The 23,265-nt window shown below is 41.0% G+C and overlaps 1 protein-coding gene across 2 annotated transcripts; it reads right to left on the bottom strand.

The window, feature by feature from the left end:
• Nucleotides 1–359: 359 nt before the first annotated feature.
• Nucleotides 360–22,511, bottom strand: lrrc59 (leucine rich repeat containing 59). 2 transcript variants are annotated; one of them, XM_048555610.2, is made up of 8 exons: nucleotides 22,282–22,511; nucleotides 18,632–18,691; nucleotides 15,329–15,487; nucleotides 9,921–10,025; nucleotides 8,223–8,295; nucleotides 6,608–6,778; nucleotides 3,518–3,767; nucleotides 360–2,200 (listed from the first exon to the last, which is right to left on the bottom strand). In XM_048555610.2, exons 1-7 carry the CDS (start codon nucleotides 22,396–22,398, stop codon nucleotides 3,529–3,531), a joined length of 924 nt encoding a protein of 307 aa, XP_048411567.1. In that variant the 5' UTR covers nucleotides 22,399–22,511; the 3' UTR covers nucleotides 360–2,200; nucleotides 3,518–3,528. The 2 variants fall into 2 exon arrangements, with proteins under 2 accessions (XP_048411567.1, XP_048411566.1); XM_048555609.1 differs by lacking the exon at nucleotides 360–2,200 and having other exon boundaries at nucleotides 3,382–3,767.
• Nucleotides 22,512–23,265: the final 754 nt, after the last annotated feature.

Here is a 23,265-nt window from a genome sequence, read left to right as displayed (position 1 = left end):
TGTTGCTACATGTATCTGAGATGCTGCTCCTGGTGTGCACTCCTGCATTCCTCATTGAATCAGGGTTGATACTCTGGCTTAATGGTAAAGGTCGAGTACAGATTTGCTAGGCCATTAGATTACAAATTGTGATTGAATATAATTTTGGTGCTGCTGATGGCCCGTTGCACATCATACACGCCCAATTCTGACTTGCTAGAACTGGTGTGAATCTATCTCATTTACCACAATGGTAGTATTGCATGAACATGATGGAGGATATAATCAATGTGAAGATAATGCATTGTCTTTGCAAGGACTCCACAATTATAACTTCTAGGTTTTTATTGAATTCAAATTTCGCTACTTGCCATGGTCAAGAACATTCAGCTAGGGTTCTAGATTACAAGTTTGTGACATTACCATGCTGCTACCACCTTCCCCAATTATAACTTCTATATATGTTTTAATCAACTTGTTCAGAGATGTTATTACGCATCTCTGGCAAGGTGAGACTGAAAGCCATGTCTCCTGGCTCATAGGTTGGGATATTAACACTGTATCAGAAGCGCCCCCAGTTATAACTTCCAGAGATTTTTAATGAACCTGTTCAGATGTGTTATGAAACAGATCAGAGGGTGAGTAAGACTTGAAGGTGGATGATGTTTTCTAATCAACCTGTTTAAAGATGTTATTATTCATATCTGGAGCAGGTGAAATTTGAACCCAGGTCTCCCTGCATAAGAAATAGGCACATTACTACTGCACCACAACAGCCCTCAGTTATAACTTCTACAATACTGTTGTGAACAAATACACCTAGAAACGGTGGATTAGTGAAGATGATATCAAGGTTTCTGATTTCCAGCATCCGTAGTGCTTTCAGTTTTTTATTTGCAGTTTGTAACCTCTTGTTGGTTCTCGCATTAACCACCAGAGGGAGATATATCCTTCAGGATCCACACAGCTTGGTCAATGAAGTAGCTACTCAATTATAGTAGGTGATAGGGTACATTCTGTGCCCTTGACATTGTCAATGCATCTTCCAAACGCTTGTTTAATATGGACAAGCATCATCAGTTGATGGAGGGTGGTGGTCAGAAATCAGGATTCCTTGCCTGATGTTTGATGGCTTGATATTTGCTGGGGTCCAGAATTTGAGGACTCTGAGAACCACTCAATCCGGACTCACCAAAGATCCTCTGATAACATCTTCCAAAGCCACGATCACTTCCATTTGGAAGGACAAGGGCAGCAGATATATGGGAGCACTGCCACCTTCTAGTTTACCTCCAAGCCACTCACCCTCCTGACTTGGATATATATCATCCATCCTTCACTGTTGCTGGGTCAAAATCCAGGAATTTCATCCCTAAAGGCATTGTGGGCCAAACCACAGCAGGTAGACTGCAGCGGTTCAAGAAGGCAGGTCACTACCACCTTCTCAAGGACAACTAGAAATGGGCAATACCAGCAACACCCACATCTCCAAAATGAATAAATAGGGAAAAAAAAACATTTTATATACATCTGTGGTGTGCTGGTCCTGCTGCTGGTTGAGGGAGGTGTTCAGGATATTAGCTACAAGGTATGACACAGTGACTATGATGTCAGGCTGTTGATTGATTAGGGCAGTTTTACTTTCAGGTTCCTGATGTTAAGAATGGCTTGATAAGAATTGACTAGATAGGGTTTGGCTTTGTGGTTTACAGTATCTGGGTCAATGGTTGGTGGTTCGTCTGGTTTTTATAATTTTAATACTGCAATTTCATATAAGTGAATAACTCACTAGGCCATTTAAAATTCAACCACATTGCGGTACATCTGGAGTCATGTGTAAGCCCGATTGAGAAATAGCAACAGAGAATTCTTTCTGATAGACAGTAGTGTCATGAGCATCATTACTGAGGCCACCATAGAATTTGAATCTCTGGAGCATTAGTCTGGTCCACATGGTTACTGATCCAGTAACATTGAGATTTGAACCCCTAAACCTACTTCTTTTTTGATGTTTCCTTTGTGGCAGTTCATATCAGATTATCGAGCAAAGTTAAAATCTTGCTGGCAGTTAAAAATGCAGTGTGGAGTATGCTCAATACACTGCTTTCAGATTTATTCATCCTTCTATAATGAGCAAAGGTGCTTTACCTGGAAATCTGGCGGTTTGCTCAATCCAACCTACTGACCCTATTGTCCTGAACCATCTCAGCAGAACTTCACTCTACAGGAAAAAAATCTGAATGTCATATCTTCCATCTGAGCATATTATCCACATCTAATTGTTCTTGCTTTGAATAATTATTAAAACAGTTCCATCAGTCTTGCAGGCCCATATATATATTTTTGATAGGTTGCCTTAAATATTACTGCAGCTAGGTTCTAAATGAAAAGATATATAGTCACATGTTGTGGATTCCTTTTTTTTAAATTGACATTCATGTGTATCACCAGGAAAAGCATCATTTATTGTCTATCTCTAATTTACTTGTCCTTCGTCAATCCAGATAAATGTAAGGTGATACATTTGAGAAGGACAAACAAAGCAAGGGAATACATGACAAATGGCAGGACTCTGTGAAGCACAGAGGATCAGAGGGACGGTGACATGTATTACATCAGTCCCTTGAGGTATCAGATCAGGTGGACTGAGTAGTCAAGGTGGCTCATGGGATACTTGCCTTTATTAACCAAGGCAAAGAGTTTAAGAGTAGGGAGGTTACATTGGAACTGTATTAAAAGGTTGGTTCAGCCCCATTTACAGTATTGTATTTCTTCAAGCAGTGTGGCACAGTGGCTCAGCTGTTAGCACTGCTGCCTCACAACACCACTGCCTCTCAGCACCAGGGACACAGGTTTGATTCCAGCCTTGGGTGGCGGTCTGAGTAGAGTTTGCACATTCTCTCCATGTTTGTGTGCTCCAGTTTCCTCCCACAGATCAAACATGTGCGAGTTAGGTGGTTTAGCCATGGGACTGCAGGGTTACACAGATAGGGTAGGGGGCTAGCTCGGGGTGGGATGGTCTTCAGAGAGGCAATGTGGACTCAGTGAGCCAAATAGCCTGCTTTCACATTGTAGACGCTCTAGGTATATATACAGATGTAAATTGAGAGGGAGCATGATTGAAATGTATAAATTATGAGGTATATAGATAGGTAGCCACGAAGAAACTTGATGGAAGTATCAATAACTAGGGAACATAGATTTAAAGGTCAGAGCAGTTAAGTTAGAGAAGTTGAGAGGAAAAACCTTCACAAACCCAAGCCTCTTCTGCCATATCGCAGAATTAAACTCAAAATCTTCTAGTCTGCTTTTAGGAAATTAGAGTTAGCAAAATCAATCAGGAGTTTAAAATAGGTGCATTTAAAAGACCTCTCTTGAAACAGTGAAGACAACAAAGCCTAGTGAATGCGAAATAGGATTTTATTGTTTAGAATTTGGGATGGGCAAGCAAGCTGAATACTGGCCCGTTGAAGGGTTTATGTGCTATATAAGAACACACAAATTAATCAATTCCATAGGAATTTCAGTGATTCTTCACCTGGCTGTTGGTCATGGGAATGGAATGCCACGTAGAAACCTCTGGAGAACCTCATTTCCCTGAAGGGCGTGAAGTGTGTCTTCATACAGATGATTCACAGTACTGCACAGCTGCTCATGGGGAAATTCTGTTCTCCTGCACATTACTACAGTGACAATTGAGCATAGCAGCAAGAACAGAAGCACTTTCAGTAGCACATGGAATAAGTGTCCCTTTTGAGGTGCTGATGGATTGGCAGAAGAGACTGGTTCTAAAAGGGAGGAGAGAGAAAACAATTATTTAATGTGTATCATTGAACATAGTTCCCAAATAATAATTTCTAAAAGCATTAGAAAGTTATGATATCACAAGTTATCATACAGCTTAAAAACACATGTGACAGTGTAGAATTAAGAATTAGTTAGGAATTAGGCAATTCTTCACCATGGTTAAGCCCTATCTCTACTGCAAGGGGAGTAGTTGGAAACCTGAATCAAAAAGCTAGCATTCAACTATGGCAAGCATTAGGGAAGGCAATTAATAGGCCTTTAATTCAAAAGGAAATGGAATATAAAAGTTATAAGTTTTTGTTAAAACTGTACAGACATTAGTTAAATCACAGCTGGAATACTGTGAAGTTTTGGGCCCCTTACATTGGAGGCATGCCACAGAAGGTTTACAAGACTGACAATCGTGATACAAGGTTCTTAGGTGATTTGAAAGGAGATGCAGTAGGGATTTTCCCTAATGGTCTAGACCAGAGGACATAACCTCAGAATAAGGAGTTATGCTTCTATGACAAAGAAGAGGAGGTATTTCTTCTCTTATGGGGAAATGAATCTGGAATTCTTTACCACAGAGGACTATTGAGGCTAAGTTGTTGGTGCAGTGATTTTAAGAGGTCTGGGTCTGCGCAGCACTGACTTCAGAAACTGCAAGTTAACACATCAATGCATCAATTGATGTGCATGAAACCTAAAGGAACCTTGGAACGAGCACCAGCTTAGAGGAATATTGCTCCTGACTTGTCCTTTGTAGTCAGTGGCAGCTACAGATGGGTTAAACAAGTTGAGAAGCAACTCTTGGGCAGGAATCTTGCATCTACTATCTGCCCTGAGTATAGGTAACTTCATCATTACTAGGTACGTCATCAAGCTCAACGTAGAATGGAGCAGAATTAAACTGTAACCATGGTATCCAGTGTTCGTGTTTCAGCACTAATCATCACTGGCACCAACATCATTCCTTTTTAATTAGAGGTTTGCCTCCTGTCAAATTTCCCTCCGTTGTGAAAACATTTGACCTGACATATTTGCACCGATGGTTTTCCTGTTATAACCTACTCTCTCACGCATACCCCCTGCCAGTTAAGATTTATTGTTAAGTAAAAATCGATTTCCCTTTAAAAGATAATTTGTGTATTCTTTTCTAGGACAGGGCTACATCGGTTTTCATGTAAAGAAGTTTTTCTCTTGATTCCTGTTTATTTTTTTTTGAGATCATCTTAAATTTGTGCCCTCTGCTACCAGTGGAAACTAGCCAATCTGGGCAGCAAATTAGAGTTCATGGAGCACCATGAAGTTAACCAAGTGACAGGAAAAGTGAGTACTTGTGAACAGTTTTTTGAAGAATGAGGGCAAGTTATAGAGCAGGGTTTCCCAGCAGGTTGTCAGGGACCCTGCTTTTCATGATAATATCAGTAACTAGACCTAGTTGCAGACAGCACAATTTTAAAGTTTGTAGACTTAGAAATGGAAGACAGTGGTAAAATTAGCAGATTAAATTTGATGCAGGGGGGTGTGTTTGTTTTGGTTGTAAGAATGGGGGAAAAGGCAATATAAAAGAAAGTGTACAATTCTAATGAGGGTGCAGGAACAGAGGAGGAGCCTGAAGAATGTGTGTACAAGTCAAAGTGATGGGCAGATTCAGAAAACGATCAATAAAACTCAAGGTGTCCTAGACTTTTATGAACAGGTACAGCGAGTACAAAAACAATAAAATTATGACAAACCTATATAAAAATACTGATTCTGGATACCACCAGGAAGGATATGAAGACATTAGAAAAGATGTCTAATACAGAAAAGATCATAAGAATGGTCTAAGGATGAGAAACTTTGTACACATAATTTGATGAAACTGGAGTTATTCTGCTTGGAGAGATAACATGGAGTAAAATACAGAAAGTGCTGGAAATACTCAGTGGACTCTGACAGCATCTATACAGAGAGAGAAACAGGGTTAAAATTTAGAATCAATTATGATTCTTCTTCAGAACTTCAAATATTTCTAACATTTTATGCTTTTAAATCAGCTTTACAGGATCCACTGTATTTGCTTTTGTTTAAAGTTAAAAGGGACTTCTACTCAGATGTTCAAAATCAACAAAGTTCAGGTCAGAGTAGATAGGAGATATTGTTCCATTGACATTAGGATCGAGAACCCACTTTGGCATATTCATCCCTCAAGAGGAGACGTAGGTCCTTCACCCAGAGAGTTGAGTGTGCATGGAATACTTTGCCAGTGGAAGTCATGGAAGCAGAGTCATTAGTGACATTTAAGTGACTGCTGGACATGCACATACAGCAGTGAATTGAGGGGAGTGTAGGTTAGATTATTTTATTTTTGGATTAAGATTATTCCACGGCACAACATCGTGGGCCGAATGGCCTGTACTGTGCTGTACTTTTCTATGTTCTGTGTTCTATGTTCTAATACCGGCAATCTTATTACTAGTTAAAAAACTAATCTTACAGATTTTTCCTTCATGATATGCCTGCAAATATTTAGAATGCAGTGTCCAAGTACACAAACAGGAGCTAAGCCTTTCAAATGTCATACTAGTGGAACAGCTATTGCAGTGGAAGTCTTTGATACTCATGAAATCACATCCAATAAATAATCAAATTTCTTGCAAAAGGACAAGAGACAATGATGCTAAATTCATGAATGAGTAAAGAATCAGTAAGTGATTCTAATTTACAAAAGTTTAGAACTAGAGAATGATTAACTTGCATTGACCTGGTCATTTCTAGTACATTCTCATAACTCATGGAGCAGATCCAATTCTGTAAGAGTTCGCCACCTACTGACCTTAAACCCTTCACTTACTTTCTGATGTATTTGTAGGTTTTTCCTCCTTTGGTTGACTGAACCTTTGTAATTTCTGTGCATCATACTCCTTCCTGCGCCTCTCCTTCTCCTCCATTTTCTCTCGTTTACGCAGGTCTCGTTCTATTGCTTCCTTAGCCCGTAATGCTGCTTCACGCTTTTTCTCCAACTCTGCAACAACATTTTTAGGTATAAAGGTGGCAGTTAAAACTTTCTGATTTTACTTTATACTCTCTCTCTATAAAACTCTGCTAGCACTTTTGGACTCTGACGTCAGGTGTTTCAAGTCTACGCCAGACTTAAACACGTAACATAAACTAACATGTAAGTGCCGGGCAAGGAAAGGCATACCACTGGAAGTGCTGAACTTACAATAAAATGTCAAACCAAGATCCTGTCTGTGTTCTCTTATTGACATAATGCACCCCACAGCAATAGATAAATCGGTTCCTGCAATATCCTTGCTAGAATCTATTCCTCAGCTCATGTCAAATTCGCTGGTAGTGTAGTGTTCGCATTGTTATAACTTGCAGCCAATGAGTACAGTTCAGAAATAGCTGATTGTGAACTGCTTTGGCTAATCATGAAGCCAGGCATCCAAGTTCTAGACATTTTAAAAATGTCAGCCTGTGAGATAATCCATCTCTTCAATCAGTGAAGTGAAAATTACTCATCCATTCACAGTGCTCTGAACATTATTCAGACCAACTGCCAGTTGCTTTCCCTGAGACAGGTCAGGTTTCCTGTTCTCAGACTGTGGTACCTGTTTAATCATTGATTAAAAACCTGGGAGAGCTGGTAAAGGACTCCAAGCTCAAGTGGTTGCACTTTGAATTTAAATTCATAACAGATAAAACTACATTCCAAATACATTGCCTGTGCCACTGAATTCTTTCTGTACCCATTTTGCTGAACAGTAAACAGTATCCCCCATATGAACAACAGGTTGCATTTATCCTCACAGCACTATAAAATGTATTTTCAGTCATTCAGTGGAATGCAAAAAATTATTTTGCATTAAGATAGCTTTCATTTGTGTCAGAATTTACAACATACAACCAGTTCAATTTGTCTAACTAGCTTATTCCATGTGACTGACAGTTACAAAGCAGAACAAATGCAGCACCAATACAATGCTGGAATACAGGATATAGCAATACCTGACAGACTCTTGAAATTTGTTTCTTCCACTTCCAGGCGGCTCAGCTGGTCACGACAGTGAATAGGAAGATGCCAAATTTAATCTTAGATCTGTGTTGAGTTTATTGATCTTACCTGGTATGTGACAACTGATGCCAGCACTCCAAGGTATGGAAGGAATAACACAATGAAAGGTTATCCTGTGTAAGGTTACCCTATGATACTTGTGTGAAAGTCCACTGAAAATAAGGCTAGGTTTACATCAGAACCCTTAAGTCAGACTCTTGATTGTAACAGCGAACGGACACGGAGTTACCTCCATCCTCTCAGAGTCTGTAAACTTCAAGATAGCTGAAAAAGGCCCAAACACAAATCAATACTGGAAAAGGCTGTAGCTTGCTTAAACTTGAGACTAATACAATTCCACTCTCAGTAGCCCTATACTTGGATTTGTTTTTGTCATCTCAACTCTTACCTCTTTCAAACAGCAGCCGTCGCTGTTTTGCACGATCTTGTTCAGACTGAATGGTTTTCATGTGCCGCAGCACCTGCAATATCCAACAGTGAAAACAAAGTTAACAACTGATTTCCTTGAAATTGGATCACCACGGTATTGGATCTGCACACCAGTTTCATGTACAGCAACCCTGACATATCTTGATCAGTGCATATTCATGAAGACTTAAAATGTTCAAGTATGTTTTTCACTAATCTTACTGACATACAAGATTAGTACAGTGCCACAGTTACAAATCACTAGTACTGTATCCCAGTGTATTCTGACCATTGGACTTTATAAGATGCTTAAAGGAGATGTTTAAAGTGCAATCTCAGGTGAAACTGAAATGTTCTGGGTGGGGGAATGGGTTATCATTCTAAATCTCTGCTCAGGGGCAAGCTCATCTGATTGAACTATCATGGAAAGAGAGATACATTTGAAATCGAAATAAAAGTTTTCACATCTTGATACAGAAGAAAGGAGCAGCTACTGTTTGGAGAAAGACATATACATACAGAAAGATAGACAGATACACAAGCAATTACTGTTATGCAGAGCAGATAACCAGTTGTATTAATGTCTAATCAAGATGCTTGCAAAAGTTGGTTTTCTATAGAAACAAACAAGGAAATATTAACGGGATCTTGGATATTTAAGGAACAAGGAGTCACCAAAATAGTCTTTGCAAGTGAAAGCAATTTCTGGAAACACTTAGGTTGAACTCAATGATTTCTGATGGACAATGGAAGATTTGATCTGGCATGGGAAGGAGAAATGAGCCTGCTGGAAAGCCAGCAGTAAATTGGAACTCAGTCTTGTGTGGGCACATTCTATCAGAAGTATGATGCACAGGAGGAGATGGAAGATGTGTATATCGACTGAAAACCAAAAGAACTGCGGATGCTGTAAATCAGGAACAAAAAGAAAGTTGCTGGATAAACTCAGCAGGTCAGGCATCATCTGTGAAGGATAAAACAGAGTTAACGTTGTGGGTCCGGTGACCCTTCCTCAGAACAGTACGTTGTATACGTTGATTGCAACGGTTTATTCTTGTGGAACTCTTGTTTTTAAAAACTTTGCTCAACAGACAACTAATACAGCAAAGTTTGACATGTTGTTTTGCTTTAGCTACAGCCTGAAAACATTTTAGTTATTTCTGTTGGTTGCTGGAAATACTTTGGAAAACATGCTCAGCCTTTACAGGAATTGCAACAGGCTTTATATCTGTACACACCAATACTGTACCCAGTGTTATTGCATCCACCAGTAACATATTCCAGTGTAGAACAGTGAGAAACCTGTGGCTATCAATTATATAGTAATGCATCTATATCTATCAGTTCTATACTCCAGTTTTATACAGTTATCTAATCTGTACTGTAACAGTAGCCCCAGCAGCACTGGTGTACACCAATTATCAAATAGTGACAGACCTATATCCCTTATATTGGAAGCCACTATTCGAAATATCAACACCACAGATTAGTGTTTTCACCAGTCCTGTCGTGCATATGTACAAGCTTTTACAAAACACCTGAAAGCGTCTTTCAAAATTAGACAATGGTTTCTCTTAGCCCATCTGCACATTTAAGTGAAACTTCTAGTTGTACGATGCCATTAAGTGGAAACTGATACCAAATTATCTTTATTGTGAGAACAAATCCTGCGACTTACATTGGCTGCACTCTGCTTGCACTGCTTCTCATCTAGGCAGTCACCTGCCACCTTCTCAAGCAATGGGTCAAGTGGATTTCCTTTTAAATCCAACCACTTCAAGTTCTGGAGAGAGAAAAGGTAATCAGTTATCCTCACTGCTTTCTGTAGGAACTTGCTGTGAACAAATTAAATGGCAGATTTCATAAATTACATGCAATTGTATCAAAAGTACTTAATTGCTTGCAAAATGTTTTGCAAAGGTATGAGATGGGGGAAGGTGCTCTATAACACAAGATCATTTTTTCTTTGATGACAAATCATGCCCTTTGTCCTTTCACCACAGCGTATTCCCTGGCTTTCAGAAGACAGAACTAGATCCATCCTTGTATCAAACTTGAGGCAGCATATTTCAGAGACAGAAACTCTCAGTGAAGCATCAGATTTTGATTGTCTAAACAAAAATGCCAAGATCCAAGTGAGACTGCATAAACCAATGTGCTTCCTTTCTAAAAATTACAACAGTGCTACTAATTAGCATTCGGAAACCTCATGTTCATTGGTACAAAAGGGGTAAAACTGTCACAAAAGCATTGTAGGGATTGGTTTACTGAGGTTGAGCATGAAGTACATTGCTAGAAGAGATGCAATCATCACATATATTCACACATAGCACAAGGCTCTATCCTAGTGACACAAATAGGTACTTACTTCTAGTACTACGACAAGGAATAAGTGCTGAGGATGAGGTAATCGGTATTAAAATCCTCAATCCATATAAACCACCTTGATTTTGTCAACTCATATGATTACACTACTCAATCCCAGATAAACTAATTGCTGACAATTCACAACCTGCGTTCCCTCAACTCTACATCCTCGTGTTCTTTCCAGAAAAAAAAAACACTATTCTCCAATTCACTTACAACTGCAATTTGAAAATCCTAACTGTTTAGCTGAACTGAAGCATTTATCTCAATCTTCTATAACCTGGTCCCAAATTGAATAATTTCTCCTTCTCATGGAATGGTCATGTACACTACTTCAAGTTAAATGGATACAAATTTAAAAGGATATGGCAGTTTACTGGCCTAATGATTCCAGGATTGTCTCAAACTACAAAGATAACCCCCAGTTGTTTCCTGTATCGTATAAGGTCATCTTAAACACCTCTGTCCTCATCCACCCTCACTACCAACAAGTGTGTGGAATCAAGCATATCTTTGCCGCAAGTGATCAGCTCTCTATGTCACTTTCCTCCTTTATCCTAGCCCATTTGGCTAAATCTCTTAGTCTGTTCCCCAGTCCTAGCCCTGAGTGGTGTCTTTCTCCAGTTTCTTTGTCTCAGCTCTTTCACTCAAACCTCAACTTACTCATCAGTCCTAACTCTGCAACTTCATTATATGGATGTGAGTTTGCTCGTTGAGCTGGAAGGTTAGTTTTCAGACGTTTCGTCACCATTCTAGGTAACATCATCAGTGAGCCTCCGACGAAGCGCTGGTGTTATGTCCCGCTTTCTATTTATCTGGTTAGGTTTCCTTGGGTTGGTGATGTCATTTCCTATTCTTTTTCTCAGGGGATGGTAGATTGGCTCCAAGTCAATGTGTTTGTTGATGGAGTTCCGGTTGAAATGCCATGCTTCTCGGAATTCTCGTGCATGTCTCTGTTTGGCTTGTCCTAGGATGGATGTGTTGTCCCAATCAAAGTGGTGTCCTTCCTTATCTGTATGTAAGGATACGAGTGATAGTGAGTCATGTCGTTTTGTGGCTAGTTGATGTTCATGTATCCTGGTGGCTAGCTTCCTGCCAGTTTGTCCAATGTAGTGTTTGTCACAGTTCTTGCAAGGTATTTTGTAGATGATCTGTAGATCTGAAAACTAACCTTCCAGCTCAGCGAGCAACCTCACATCCAGAACCTCAACCTGAGCTACAAATCTTCTCAAAACTCGCTACTTCATTATATTTCCACTAAATTGCTGACCAGGCAACATACTTCAACGGTTCCCATGTTGGTTGGTATTTTTAATGTTTCCCTCTCTTTCAAGTCTGCCATATCAACCCTCTCCTCAAATAATCACCAACAGGCCATGCTAACTATCATCCCAACTCCAACCTCTCTTTCTTCATCAAATATGCTAGCACCTCCCAAATTTGCACCTGTCTTTTCCACAACTCCATATCTGAATCTCTCTAATCTTTCCACCCCTGCTACCCTGTCAAAAGAGCTCTTAGCAAAAATTACAAATGACAACCTGTGTCACAGCTTTTCATATAGTTTCCACAACATTCTTCCCCAAAGATCTGGTTTCATGGTCACCATTATTGTTGGTTGGTGGAAAAAAACCTTCCAATTCACTGATGTCCTTGAGGGAAGGAAACTGCCATCATTTTCTGGTTTGGCCTACAAGTGACTCCAGAACCACAGCAATGTGGCTGACTCATAACTGCCCTCTGGGCAATTATGGATGGGCAATGAATGCTGGTCTAGCCAGCAGTGCAGTGCCCTCATGCTCTCAATAAATAAAAATAAAGATCAGGACCGGCTGAGGTGATTGGCAAATGGAACTCGGTGTGAACGAGAATGCAAGCAGTATAGTTTTAGTTGACTTCAAGCTTGCAGGTGGTAGAATGGAAGAGGCTGGCCTCTCTAGAGTAGTTAAGTCTAGAAGCATTAAAGATATTGGTGAGAGTTTCAGAAACATGCAGAGTTTAGAACATAGAACATAGAACAATACAGCGCAGAACAGGCCATTCAGCCCTCGATGTTGCACCGACCTGTGAACTAATCTAAGCCCATCCCACTACACTAACCCATCATCAGCCATATGCTTATCCAAGGACTGTTTAAATGCCCCTAATGTGGCTGAGTTAACTACATTGGCAGGCATGGCATTCCACGCCCTTACCACTCTCTGAGTAAAGAACCTGCCTCTGACATCTGTCTTAAATCAATCATCCCTCAATTTGTAGCTATGCCCCCTTGTACAAGCTGACATCATCATCCTAGGAAAAAGACTCTCACTGCCCACCCGATCTAATCCTCTAATCATCTTGAATGTCTCTACCGAATTCCCTCTTAGCCTTCTTCTCTCCAATGAGAACAGACCCAAGTCCCTCAGCCTTTCTTCATAAGGCCTTCGCTCCAGACCAGGCAACATCCTGGCAAATCTCCTCTGCACCTCTTCCAATGCTTCCACATCCTTCCTGTAATGGGGCGATCAGAATTGTGCGCAATATCCCTCCACCAATAAAACCTAACACACTGTAAGCCTTCTTAACAGTACTAACAACCTGGGTGGCAACTTTCAGGGATCTAGGTACATGCAGAGTTTAGATATTTGTTTTAACAGCAGCTGTGAACTGGACATTCCAGGTTGGTTGGGGACAAAGAGTATAGTACAAGTTAAGGGAGAATGAAAGATTTGAGGGACTGGATGATTGATGGGTATTAGTTTTTGCAAACATACAGACCTGTTAGCGTTACATCAGTAGTAGGAACTGTGCTATAATCTATTATAAAGGACGTGACAAAGCAGACACAAGGATACCAATGATTTGCGTGGCCATAGTCAGCATGGATTTGTGAATGGGAAATCATGTTTGATGAACTTGAGTTTTATTTGAAGATGTTACTAATAAAATTGATAAAACAGAACTGATTGACATATACTTAAATTTTTGAAAGGCGTTTGATAAAAGCTTCTACAGGATGCTGGTTAGAAAAATGAATGTGCTTGAGACAAGAGGTAATGTCCTGAAATATACTAATTAGCTGACAGACAGAAAACAGTAGGAATGAATGGAACATTCTTACATTTGCAGGTTGTGACTACTGTGGTATAAGGGTTAGTATTTGGGCCCTTGCTGTTCACAATATCAAATGATGTGGAGGTGCGGGACAAAATGTGATTATTCCCAAATTTGCAGATGATACAAAGCTAAGTGGGAATGTCTGTTGTGAGGAAAATGTAAAGCAGCTTCAGGAGGAGTTGGATAGGCTTAGTGATTGGGCAAGAATATGATAGATGGATTATAATTTGGTAAAACATGAGGTTACGTACTTTGGTTGGAGGAATGGACATGCAGATTATTTCCAAAATGGTGAGCGGTTAGAGAGATAGTCAAAGAGAATTAGATGCTCTTGTCAAGAAGTCACTGAAGGCAGGTGTGTCAGTTATTGGAAGGGCAAATGGAATATTAATCTTTGACACAGGAGGATCTGAGTAAAGGAATAGTGAAGTCTTGTTTCTGCTGTATAAGTGCTTGGTTAGACTGCACCTGGAGTAATGTATGCAGTTTTGGTCTCCTTTCTTGCTTTAGAGGGAATACAATGAAATTTATCAGACTTGATCCTCTTGATGGTGGAACTGTCCTATATTCTCTACAGGTTAAAATATTTAAAGGGATACTCAGGGTAGAATCAGGTAAGATATTTCCCTCATTCCGTGGAATCTACGTTAGGGGACACAATTTAAATATAAGTTGCAAGTGGAGTTATTTTTGTTTTCCTCAGAGGGTTGTGAATCTTTGGAATTCTCCAACACATAGGGCTATGAAAATTCAGTCTTTTGAGTATGTTTAAATAGGGATTGATCAATTTCTGATTACCAATGGCGTACAAAGTGGATAAAAGGCATTGAAATGTTTGATCAGTCACGATCACAGACTAGTAGGTCAGACTAGATAGGCTGAATTGGCTACTCCTGTTCCAATGAATAGACCACAGTCTTAACAACTTCCTGGACTCCCCTAAAAGTTATTTAGACCTCCAGTTACATGCTTATTTTAGATTAGATTCCCTACAGTGTGGAAACAGGCCTGTCAGCCCAACAAGTCCACACTGCCCCTTGGAGCATCCCACCCAGACCCATCCCCCATAACTCACACACCCCTGAACACTACAGGCAATTTTTAACATGGCCGATCCACCTAGCCTGTACATCTTTGGACTGTGGGAGGAAACCAGAGCAGCCGGAGGAAACCCACGCAGACACGGGGAGAATGTGCAAACTCCACACAGACAGTCGCCCGAGGCTGGAATCGTACCAGAGTCCCTGCACTGTGAGGCTGCAGTACTAACCACTGAGCCACCATGTATTAGGGTGGGGTGGCTGGTAAATGAAAAAATAAGTTACAGCAAGAGACTTTGAGTGTAGTCTGGATCTTGACATTGGTGAAATTGAAAGAAAACACACAAACATGCACAAGAAAGCATTGAAGGGCAGGTGAAACAAGAAAGGAAAGTTTGCAGTTTGACCAGTATAATAAAAGTGACCACGACAATGATTTGCTTTCCCAATTCCACAAGATGGTCTTGATAAAATATTAATTGCAAGCTTAGAGGATGATGGGGAAAGAAAACTGACAGAGAAAAGCTTGTTTTCTGTTTAAGGGATCCCCAGTATGAGATTATTGGAATAGGCTGCCTACCTTGAGCTGAGCAAAGCTGACTGGTAGGTTAGTCAGTTTGTTGTTGTAGAGGTCCAAATGCTGCAGGTTAATAAGTCGCCCAAAATCTGAAGGAAGCTCCTGCAGCTGGTTCTTGCTGAGATCAAGTTTAATGAGATGTGTCAGACTGCAGAATTCTGGCTGCATTTGACAAAGAGGTTGTTTTCAGACAGAGAAATAAACAAAAACAATTTATAAAAACAAACAGCTGCTCAAGAAATTGCTTGAAACATGGACACCAGTTAAAAATGTTCTCACTTAAGCTTACATCTCCAGCCAGGCATCAGAATTCTCAAACTCTGCTCACAATAAAATATTATACAAACCTGCCCACCACAATGCTCAAGGGAGACAAAACTCTATCTATATTACACAAAATTAACTAGCCATCAACAACCAGGATGCCACATTTCATGTCAGTGTCCCTGAGCCAAGATTCCTGCTCCTGATCATATACTGTAAAACGAAATCAAAAATGGAAGTTGCTGCATAAACTCAGTGGGTGTCACAACATCTGTGGAGAGAAATTGGAACGAACATATCCAGATGAGTGATCCTTCCTCAGATAAATTTAGTGCTTTAAATGTAAAACAAGATCAAGTCAAAGGTATTTATTTGATGCATATCAAGAACCAAATCACGATACTATAATTTACACAATGCTTTTTATGAATAACTAAAGCATTTTTTTGGCAAACAAATGATAATTTTATCATTACAGAAGGTATGAAATTGTTTGGATCAAATTCACTACTTGGTTCTTAAGACAACAGTAAAGATCATTCATTGGATATTGTTTAATGACACGAGGTACCATTAAAATTTGTAATTTATTCAGCCAATTACAGTTGGCTCAGTGGCAAGTTTGCCATGCAATGTGACACTTTGCCCACAGTGTTCAGGGTTGTGTATATCTGGGGAAATGGTCTGTGCTGCTTTGTGGATCGGTGTGGACTTGTTGGGCCGAAGGGCCTGTTTCCACTCGAGGGATTCTATGGATTAACAACTCTCAGTACAATGTGCGTGAGAATGGTTTTGGGATCAGCTACATTTCCCTCCATGGGCGAGGAATAAAAGGAATAAAATGTGCATTGCATTGCACATTTTTTAACATTAGGAGCACTATTTAAAAGGTAGCCACTGAGCACTATAGGAAATGCAGCAGTCAATTTAGGCGTAGTAAGATCACACAAACAGCAATGAGGTAAAACTTAAGCAGAACACCAAATCAATTCATTTTGCCGATATCTGAATTACTGGCCATAAAATCTTGTGTGTGAGAGAAGGCAGGGAAGACTGTGGCTTAACTTTTCATGCATAAAGACATTCAACAATGTAGCACTCCTTCAGTACTGGCCATGTCAGCTTAAATCCTGTGCATTTCTTTCAAGGGGAACTTGAGCTCATAACCTTCAGACTCAGAGGCAAAAAAACTAAATCACAGCTAACGACTACAAGTTTCTCACCAGCTGGATTGGGGCATGAAGCAGAGTTAATCCACTGACGCAGGACAGAATTACATAACCACCAAATGTCAATGCAATAGGCAGAAGAAAAAAACACACAAAAAACAAGTACTCATCATAGGCGATATGATGCAGCAGCATAGAATAAGCTTTACTCTCTATCTAACATTATGCTGCACCTGTCTTGGGAGAGTATGATGACTCAGCAGTGGAAACTTTATAGATAACCTGTGTTGCACTGTCCTGGGAGTGATGTAACAATTCTTTGAGGTGCTGGAGGTGACAATCCATCTTTAAACTTGAAGCCTGTAAGTCCAGGCTCCTTCAATGTTGTATGGTCCAAAAAAAGGAAAATGTTAGAAACTAGTTCACTTAGGGCCCACTTGAAGTGCTGCATATAGTTCTGATCACATTATTATTCATAATGAATGCTGGAGTGGACTTTAAGGCTATTAGGGAACGGGAGTCATTTTTAAAAAAAATTACGAAGATGATATGAGAAATGTGAGGTTATACACTTCAGGGAAGTGTGAACTTAAAATAATGGCTGTTCTTATTACCTAATGCTGCAAGGACCAAGGTGCACACGTAAAAGTTTTGGCAACTGATAGAGGGTGCATTTGAGGAAGAACATCTTTGTGGGGCGAGAGTGATAACTTGGAACTCACTGTTTGTGTTGGGGTGGTGGAAATAGAGATGGTCAATGATTTAAAGGAACTTAAATGGGCACTTGAAGGAAAAGGAGTTGCAGAGATATTGTGATGGACAGGGGAGTGGCAAAGACTGCGGAGGTCAGATAGACTTGATGGCCTAAGGCCCCTGTTTTGAGCCTTTACAACTTTAACAGTTTTGAAGCTTTAAACATTACATGAACATGAGGGAGAACTGGATACTGATAGTTTGTTAAACAGTGTGAAGAAACGCAAATGGACCATGAACACCAGCATGCTCTTGATGAACCAAAACGCCTTTTCACTCTGTTATTCTCATTTATTTTGACCCATTGAAGATATGTCCTGAATGCATCACATTCATAGAATCCCTACAGTGAAAACAGGCCCTTCAGCCCATCAAGTCTACACTGGACCTCGGAGCGTCCCACCCAGACCCAGACCCATCCCCCTATAACCCACCTAATCTACACCTCCCTGAACACTACAGGCAATTATGGCATGGCCAATTCACCTAAACCACACGTCTTTGGACTGTGGGAGGAAACCGGAGCACCTGGAGGAAACCCATGCAGACTTGGGGAGAGTGCGCAAACTCCACACAGAGTGTCGTCCAGGGCTGAAATCGACCCAGGGTCCCTGGCAGCAGTGCTAACAACTGTGCTGCCCTAAACGCATTGTACTCAGACTACTTTCTGGTGTTTGTAAAAACTGAATTTTCATGAACAGGCTGTAGTCAGGATGCTGCATCCCATGACAATCACACAAGGGTATTACCATATTACAACATTTTTTTCTAAGTCAATGATCTCTCTCCCTCTCCTGAAGGTGTTTTTCTGAGTGAGGAATGTATATTTGTACCAGCTCTCCCTTCTCCCTCCCCTGATGGTATTGACTCCCTCAGGGATCAAGAATGTTCTTGAAAACATCACACTATCTCAGAGGTGGCACATGATGATTGCTGAGCTATGAAATCTCACCTCCCCAGACAAAGATAAAGTCAGAACCTAGGCGATTCTTGCTGTCAAGAGAAGTCACATGACACCTTGTTTATCTAATTGCTACCTTCACCCCCACCCCAGAACACATGGAATTTATGCATACAGAACACACGCACACTAACAGATGCGACTTATACAATAACTTACCGGCAATGTGACAAGACAATTACAGGACAGATCCAGGACGGTTGCTTTGGGCAATGCTGCCTGAAAATACAAGTATTATTTTAAAGTTTGATAGGATTAAAACACAGCTGCTATTACAAGGCAGCAAACTTGAACTTTTGGTGGCCCAGAAGGAATTGAATGCAAGGCTCAAACAACATTTTCATTAATGCATTACCATCAACTCAGTTCTAATTCCCTTAATTCATACTCAAGGATCTCCTATTGCAATGTGAGACAAATAGGTTTATAATGAACCTAAACTAGGAATGTGATGAGGACAGTACACAAAGTACAGTACAGCATAGGAACAGGCCCTTCAGTCCACCAAGCCTGTGCCAAATTTCTAAACTGAAAACGGTGGACCGTATTCCTGTATTTCCTGCCCATTCATATATCTGTCAAGATACCTCTTAAAGAATGCTATCGTATCTGCCTTCACCACCTCCTCTGGCTGCACATTCCTGGCACTTACCCACTTCATAAAATAAAAATCCTTGCCTCTCACATCTCCTTTAAACTTCCCCGTTTACCGTAAACCTCTGTCTCTTAGTAATTGACATTTCCACCCTAGGAAAAAGACTTCAACTATCCATTCCAGCCGAGCATTTCCATTTTGTAAACTTCTATCAGGTTGCTCCTCATACTTCAACATTCAAGTGAAATCATACTAAGTTTGTCCAATCTCTCCTCATAGCTAATACCTTCCCATCTAGGTAATATCCTGGTAAACTATTTCTGTACCTTCTCCAAAGCCTTTTGGTACTGTGCCGATCAGAATTATACACAATATTCCAAATGTAGCCTAACTAAAGTACTATACAGCTGCAACATGACTTGCCATCTACTTAAAAATAATCTCTCCTAGTGACTGAAGGCAAGTATTCCATATAGTTTCTTGACTACCTTATCCACCTGTGTCGCTTCTTTCAGAGAATTATGAACCTGTATGCTTAGATCCTTCTGTATGTTGATGCTATTTACTGTACAGTTCTCTCCTGCATAGATCTTCCAAAATGCATCTTCTCAATTTGTCCAGATTAAACTCCATCTGCCATTTCTCTGGCTGTTTCTGGTTTATCTATCCAGCTGTATCCTCCGGAAATCCTCCTCACTAAATGCAGTTCCCCCAATCTTTGTGTCATCCAAAAATTTATAATCTAACTACCGACATTCTCCTCCAATTCATTTGCAACAGGGATCTCCAGTCAGAAAAGCACCCCTCCATCTCTGTTCTGTCTTATCTGATTAAGCCAGTTCTGCATCCATCTTAGCAGCTCACTGTGGATCCCATGTGACTTCACCTTTTCTAACAGGCTGCCATGAAGGAGCTTGTCAAAAGTCTTGCTAAAGTCTATATGGACAATATCTACCACCCTGCCTCGATCGTCTGTCATTGAATTTTTTTTGAGGCAATCAAGTTTGTGAAACATGACCTTCACTGCACAAGTCATGCTGCCTAATGCAAATAAATGTAATTTTTTCCAAATGTGAGTAAATTCTAAGGATCTTCAATAATTTCCCTATCATTGACATAAGGTTCACTCACTTGTAATTTCCCAGATTATCCCTTCTGCCCTTCTTAAACAAAGAAACAAGATAGGGAATTCTCTGGTCCTCTGGAATGTCTCCCGTGACTAAAGAGAATGCAAAGATGTAGAACAAAGCCCCGATTTCTTCACTAGCCTCCCTCAGCTTCTTGGCTAGATCTCATCAGGTCCAGGCGACTTGTCAACTTTAATGCTTTTCAAAACACCCCAAACCACCAGCTTTTTTATTTTGACATGATTGCGTAGATTGACGTGGATTCTGCATACACAGATGCACAAGAAATAAACGTCTGTTTGTTGATGGGCACATAAATTTTGAGACATACAATACAGGTAATGTCACTATAGGCAAACACTTCTGCAATTTTTAATAAGAACATTCTGCTTTAATCAAACTATTAACTTGCTAACAATAACGCAAGACCTATTTCTGTTGCTAAGATCATCAGACCCAAAGTTGTCACAATGTGGTTTACTTCATACACAGGTTGAGACCCCACATGGATTGTGTTAGAAATATAAAAAATTGAAGAGTAGGCCATTTGGCTAAGATTTGGAGGATTGGCAGTCTGACAGAAGGCAGAGAGTTGGGATAAAAAGCTCTTTTTCGGAATGGCAACTGGTGACGAGTGGTGTCCCACAGGGTTCAGTGTTGGGGCCACAGCTTATATATTAATGATCAGGAAGAAGGGACTGGGGACATTCTGGCGAAGTTTGCCAATGATACGAAGATAGGTGGACAGGCAAGTAGTACTGAGGAGGTGGGGAAGCTGCAGAAAGATTTAGACAGTTTAGGAGAGTGGTCCAGGAAATGGCTGATGAAATTCAATGTGAGTAAATGTGAGGTTTTGCACTTTGGAAGAAAGAATACAGGCATGGACTATTTTCTAAACGGTGAGAAAATTCGCAAATCAGAAGTGCAAAGGGATCTGGTGTTGGTCCAGGATTCTCTAAAGGTTAACTTGCAGGTAGAGTCCGTAATTGAGAAAGCAAATGTAATGTTGTTGTTTATCTGAAGAGGGTTGGAATGTAAAAGCAGCAATGTGCTTCTGAGGCTTTATAAGCCTCTACTTAGGCCCCATTTAGAATACTGTGTCCAATTTTGGGCCCCACACCTCAGGAAGGACATACTAGCCCTGGAGCGTGTCCAGCGGAGAGTCACACGGATGATCCCCGGAATGGTAGGTTTAACGTATGATGAACAGCTAAGGATCCTGGGATTGTACTCATTAGAGTTTAGAAGGTTGAGGGGAGATCTAATAGAAACTTACAAGATAATGTATGGTTTAAGAAGGGGTGGACACTAGGAAGTTGTTTCCGTTAGGCGGGGAGACTAGGACCCGTGGGCACAGCCTTAAAATTAGAGGGGGTAAATTTAAAACTGAAATGAGACGACATTTCTTCAGCCAGAGAATGGTGGGCTTGTGGAATTCATTGCCGCAGAGTGCAGTGGAGGCCGGGACGTTGGATGCCTTCAAGGCAGAGATCAACAAATTCTTGATCTCAGAAGGAATCAAGGGCTATGGGGATTGTGCAGGGAAGTGGTGTTGAAATGCCCATCAGCCATGATTTAAATGGCGGAGTGGACTTGATGAGCCGAATGGCCTTACTTCCACTCCTATATCTTATGGTCTTATGGCTCTTGGAGCCTGCTCCATCATTCAGTACGGTAATGGATAATTATCCATCTCGGCACCCTGTTCCCGTTGTCTCCACATACCCTCAGATCATCTTAGCCCTGAAAACCATATCTAACTCCTTACTGAAAACATTCCATGTTTTGACCTTGACCGCTTTCAGTGGCAGAGAATTCCACAAGTTCACCGCTCTCTGGGAGAGAAACTTTGTCCACAACGTGTAATTACAGACTCAGGAGCCTCTATCATTTCCTCCCGCTTCAAGTGGACACTGCCCGGCACTCAACGTCTGTTTACGAAACGAGAGACTGGGCAGTGGTAGCAGGCTGACAAACTGTGGGAACCATCGCACTCCAGCCCTGCCCACGCACAGGGTCTCAACCCGCTGGTGCCCACCGACAGACATTTCCTCGGTTCTGCCCCACCCCCACCGGCCGCCACTCACCAGCTCCCGGACCGGGACCTCACTCAGGCCGTTCAGGCTCAGGTCCAGTTCGTGTCCGTCCAGCCGTTCCCGGAGGCTGGGGCTCGGCTTCAGCTGCTTCCCGCTGTTCTTCGGCATCTCTACTTTGCAGCTAGGATTAGCGCCGGTTCCCTACCCCGCTCCGCCTTAATTTGCGCCGGCACCCGGCCTCTCCTTCCACACCGGCAGCTACACGTCAGATCAAACTCCCAGGGGACAGACAAGGAAACCAGGAGGGGCCACTTTGGGAACAACTCCTTCAACAGCGCTCCGATCATCCGGGAGGAGAACTGACTAACTGCAATCCGCAGCTCATCCAGATGTTTCTTTTTCTGAAGCAGGGTCTAAGGCCGAAACGTCAGCCTTCCGCCTCCTCTGATGCTGCTTGGCCTGTTGTGTTCATCCAGCTCTACACCGTGTAATCTCAGATTCTCCAGCATCAGCAGTTCCTGCTATCTTAGAAACACAACTCCTTCAGATTCAAGCATGACCCAAACTGCAAACCTAAATATAATCAAATTTTCAACTTAAATCAACATCAAAATTTCTTATCCAACTACAAATCATAATCTCCAAACTCACAGATGAACCCTGATTTCTGAACAAAATATAAACCCCAATCTGCAATCCAAAATATCATTTGAAAGTATAAGAACAGTTGCCACGCGGCAGCAAATATGATAAATACCAGATAATTTGACTTCACAAACATGATTGAATGATAAATAGTGATTGGAGGGATCTCTTTTGGATTTTGCCATTTACGAGATGACTTTTAAAGTCATGGGAAATCAGAGAAAAAGTAGGCCATTCGTGCCCCTGAATTTCTGTCAGCCAATCAATAAGATCATGTCTGATTTAATCGTGATCTTAACTCCATTTTCCTATCTGCACCCCTCTTCCAGTAATCCTTCACTCCTTTGTAGAATGATATAGATGGGTAGGTTAACTTAGGTGACTGTACAG

The sequence above is a fragment of the Stegostoma tigrinum genome, chromosome 22, assembly GCF_030684315.1.
Source record: "Stegostoma tigrinum isolate sSteTig4 chromosome 22, sSteTig4.hap1, whole genome shotgun sequence".
Taxonomy (NCBI): domain Eukaryota; kingdom Metazoa; phylum Chordata; class Chondrichthyes; order Orectolobiformes; family Stegostomatidae; genus Stegostoma; species Stegostoma tigrinum.
The sequence above is the reverse complement of the archived record's forward strand: the minus strand, read 5'-3'. Positions and strand labels throughout refer to the sequence as shown.

What these genes read in the sequence shown, in the direction of transcription:
- lrrc59 (XM_048555610.2), bottom strand. Translation starts at nt 22,398, where the DNA reads ATGCCGAAGAACAGCGGGAAGCAGCTGAAGCCGAGCCCCAGCCTCCGG. An exon ending in TCAGCTTTGCTCAGCTCAAG is followed by an intron (nt 10,026 to 15,328) that starts GTAGGCAGCCTA and finishes TTCTCTCTCCAG; the next exon opens with AACTTGAAGTGGTTGGATTT. An exon ending in ACGGCTGCTGTTTGAAAGAG is followed by an intron (nt 6,779 to 8,222) that starts GTAAGAGTTGAG and finishes ATGTTGTTGCAG; the next exon opens with AGTTGGAGAAAAAGCGTGAA.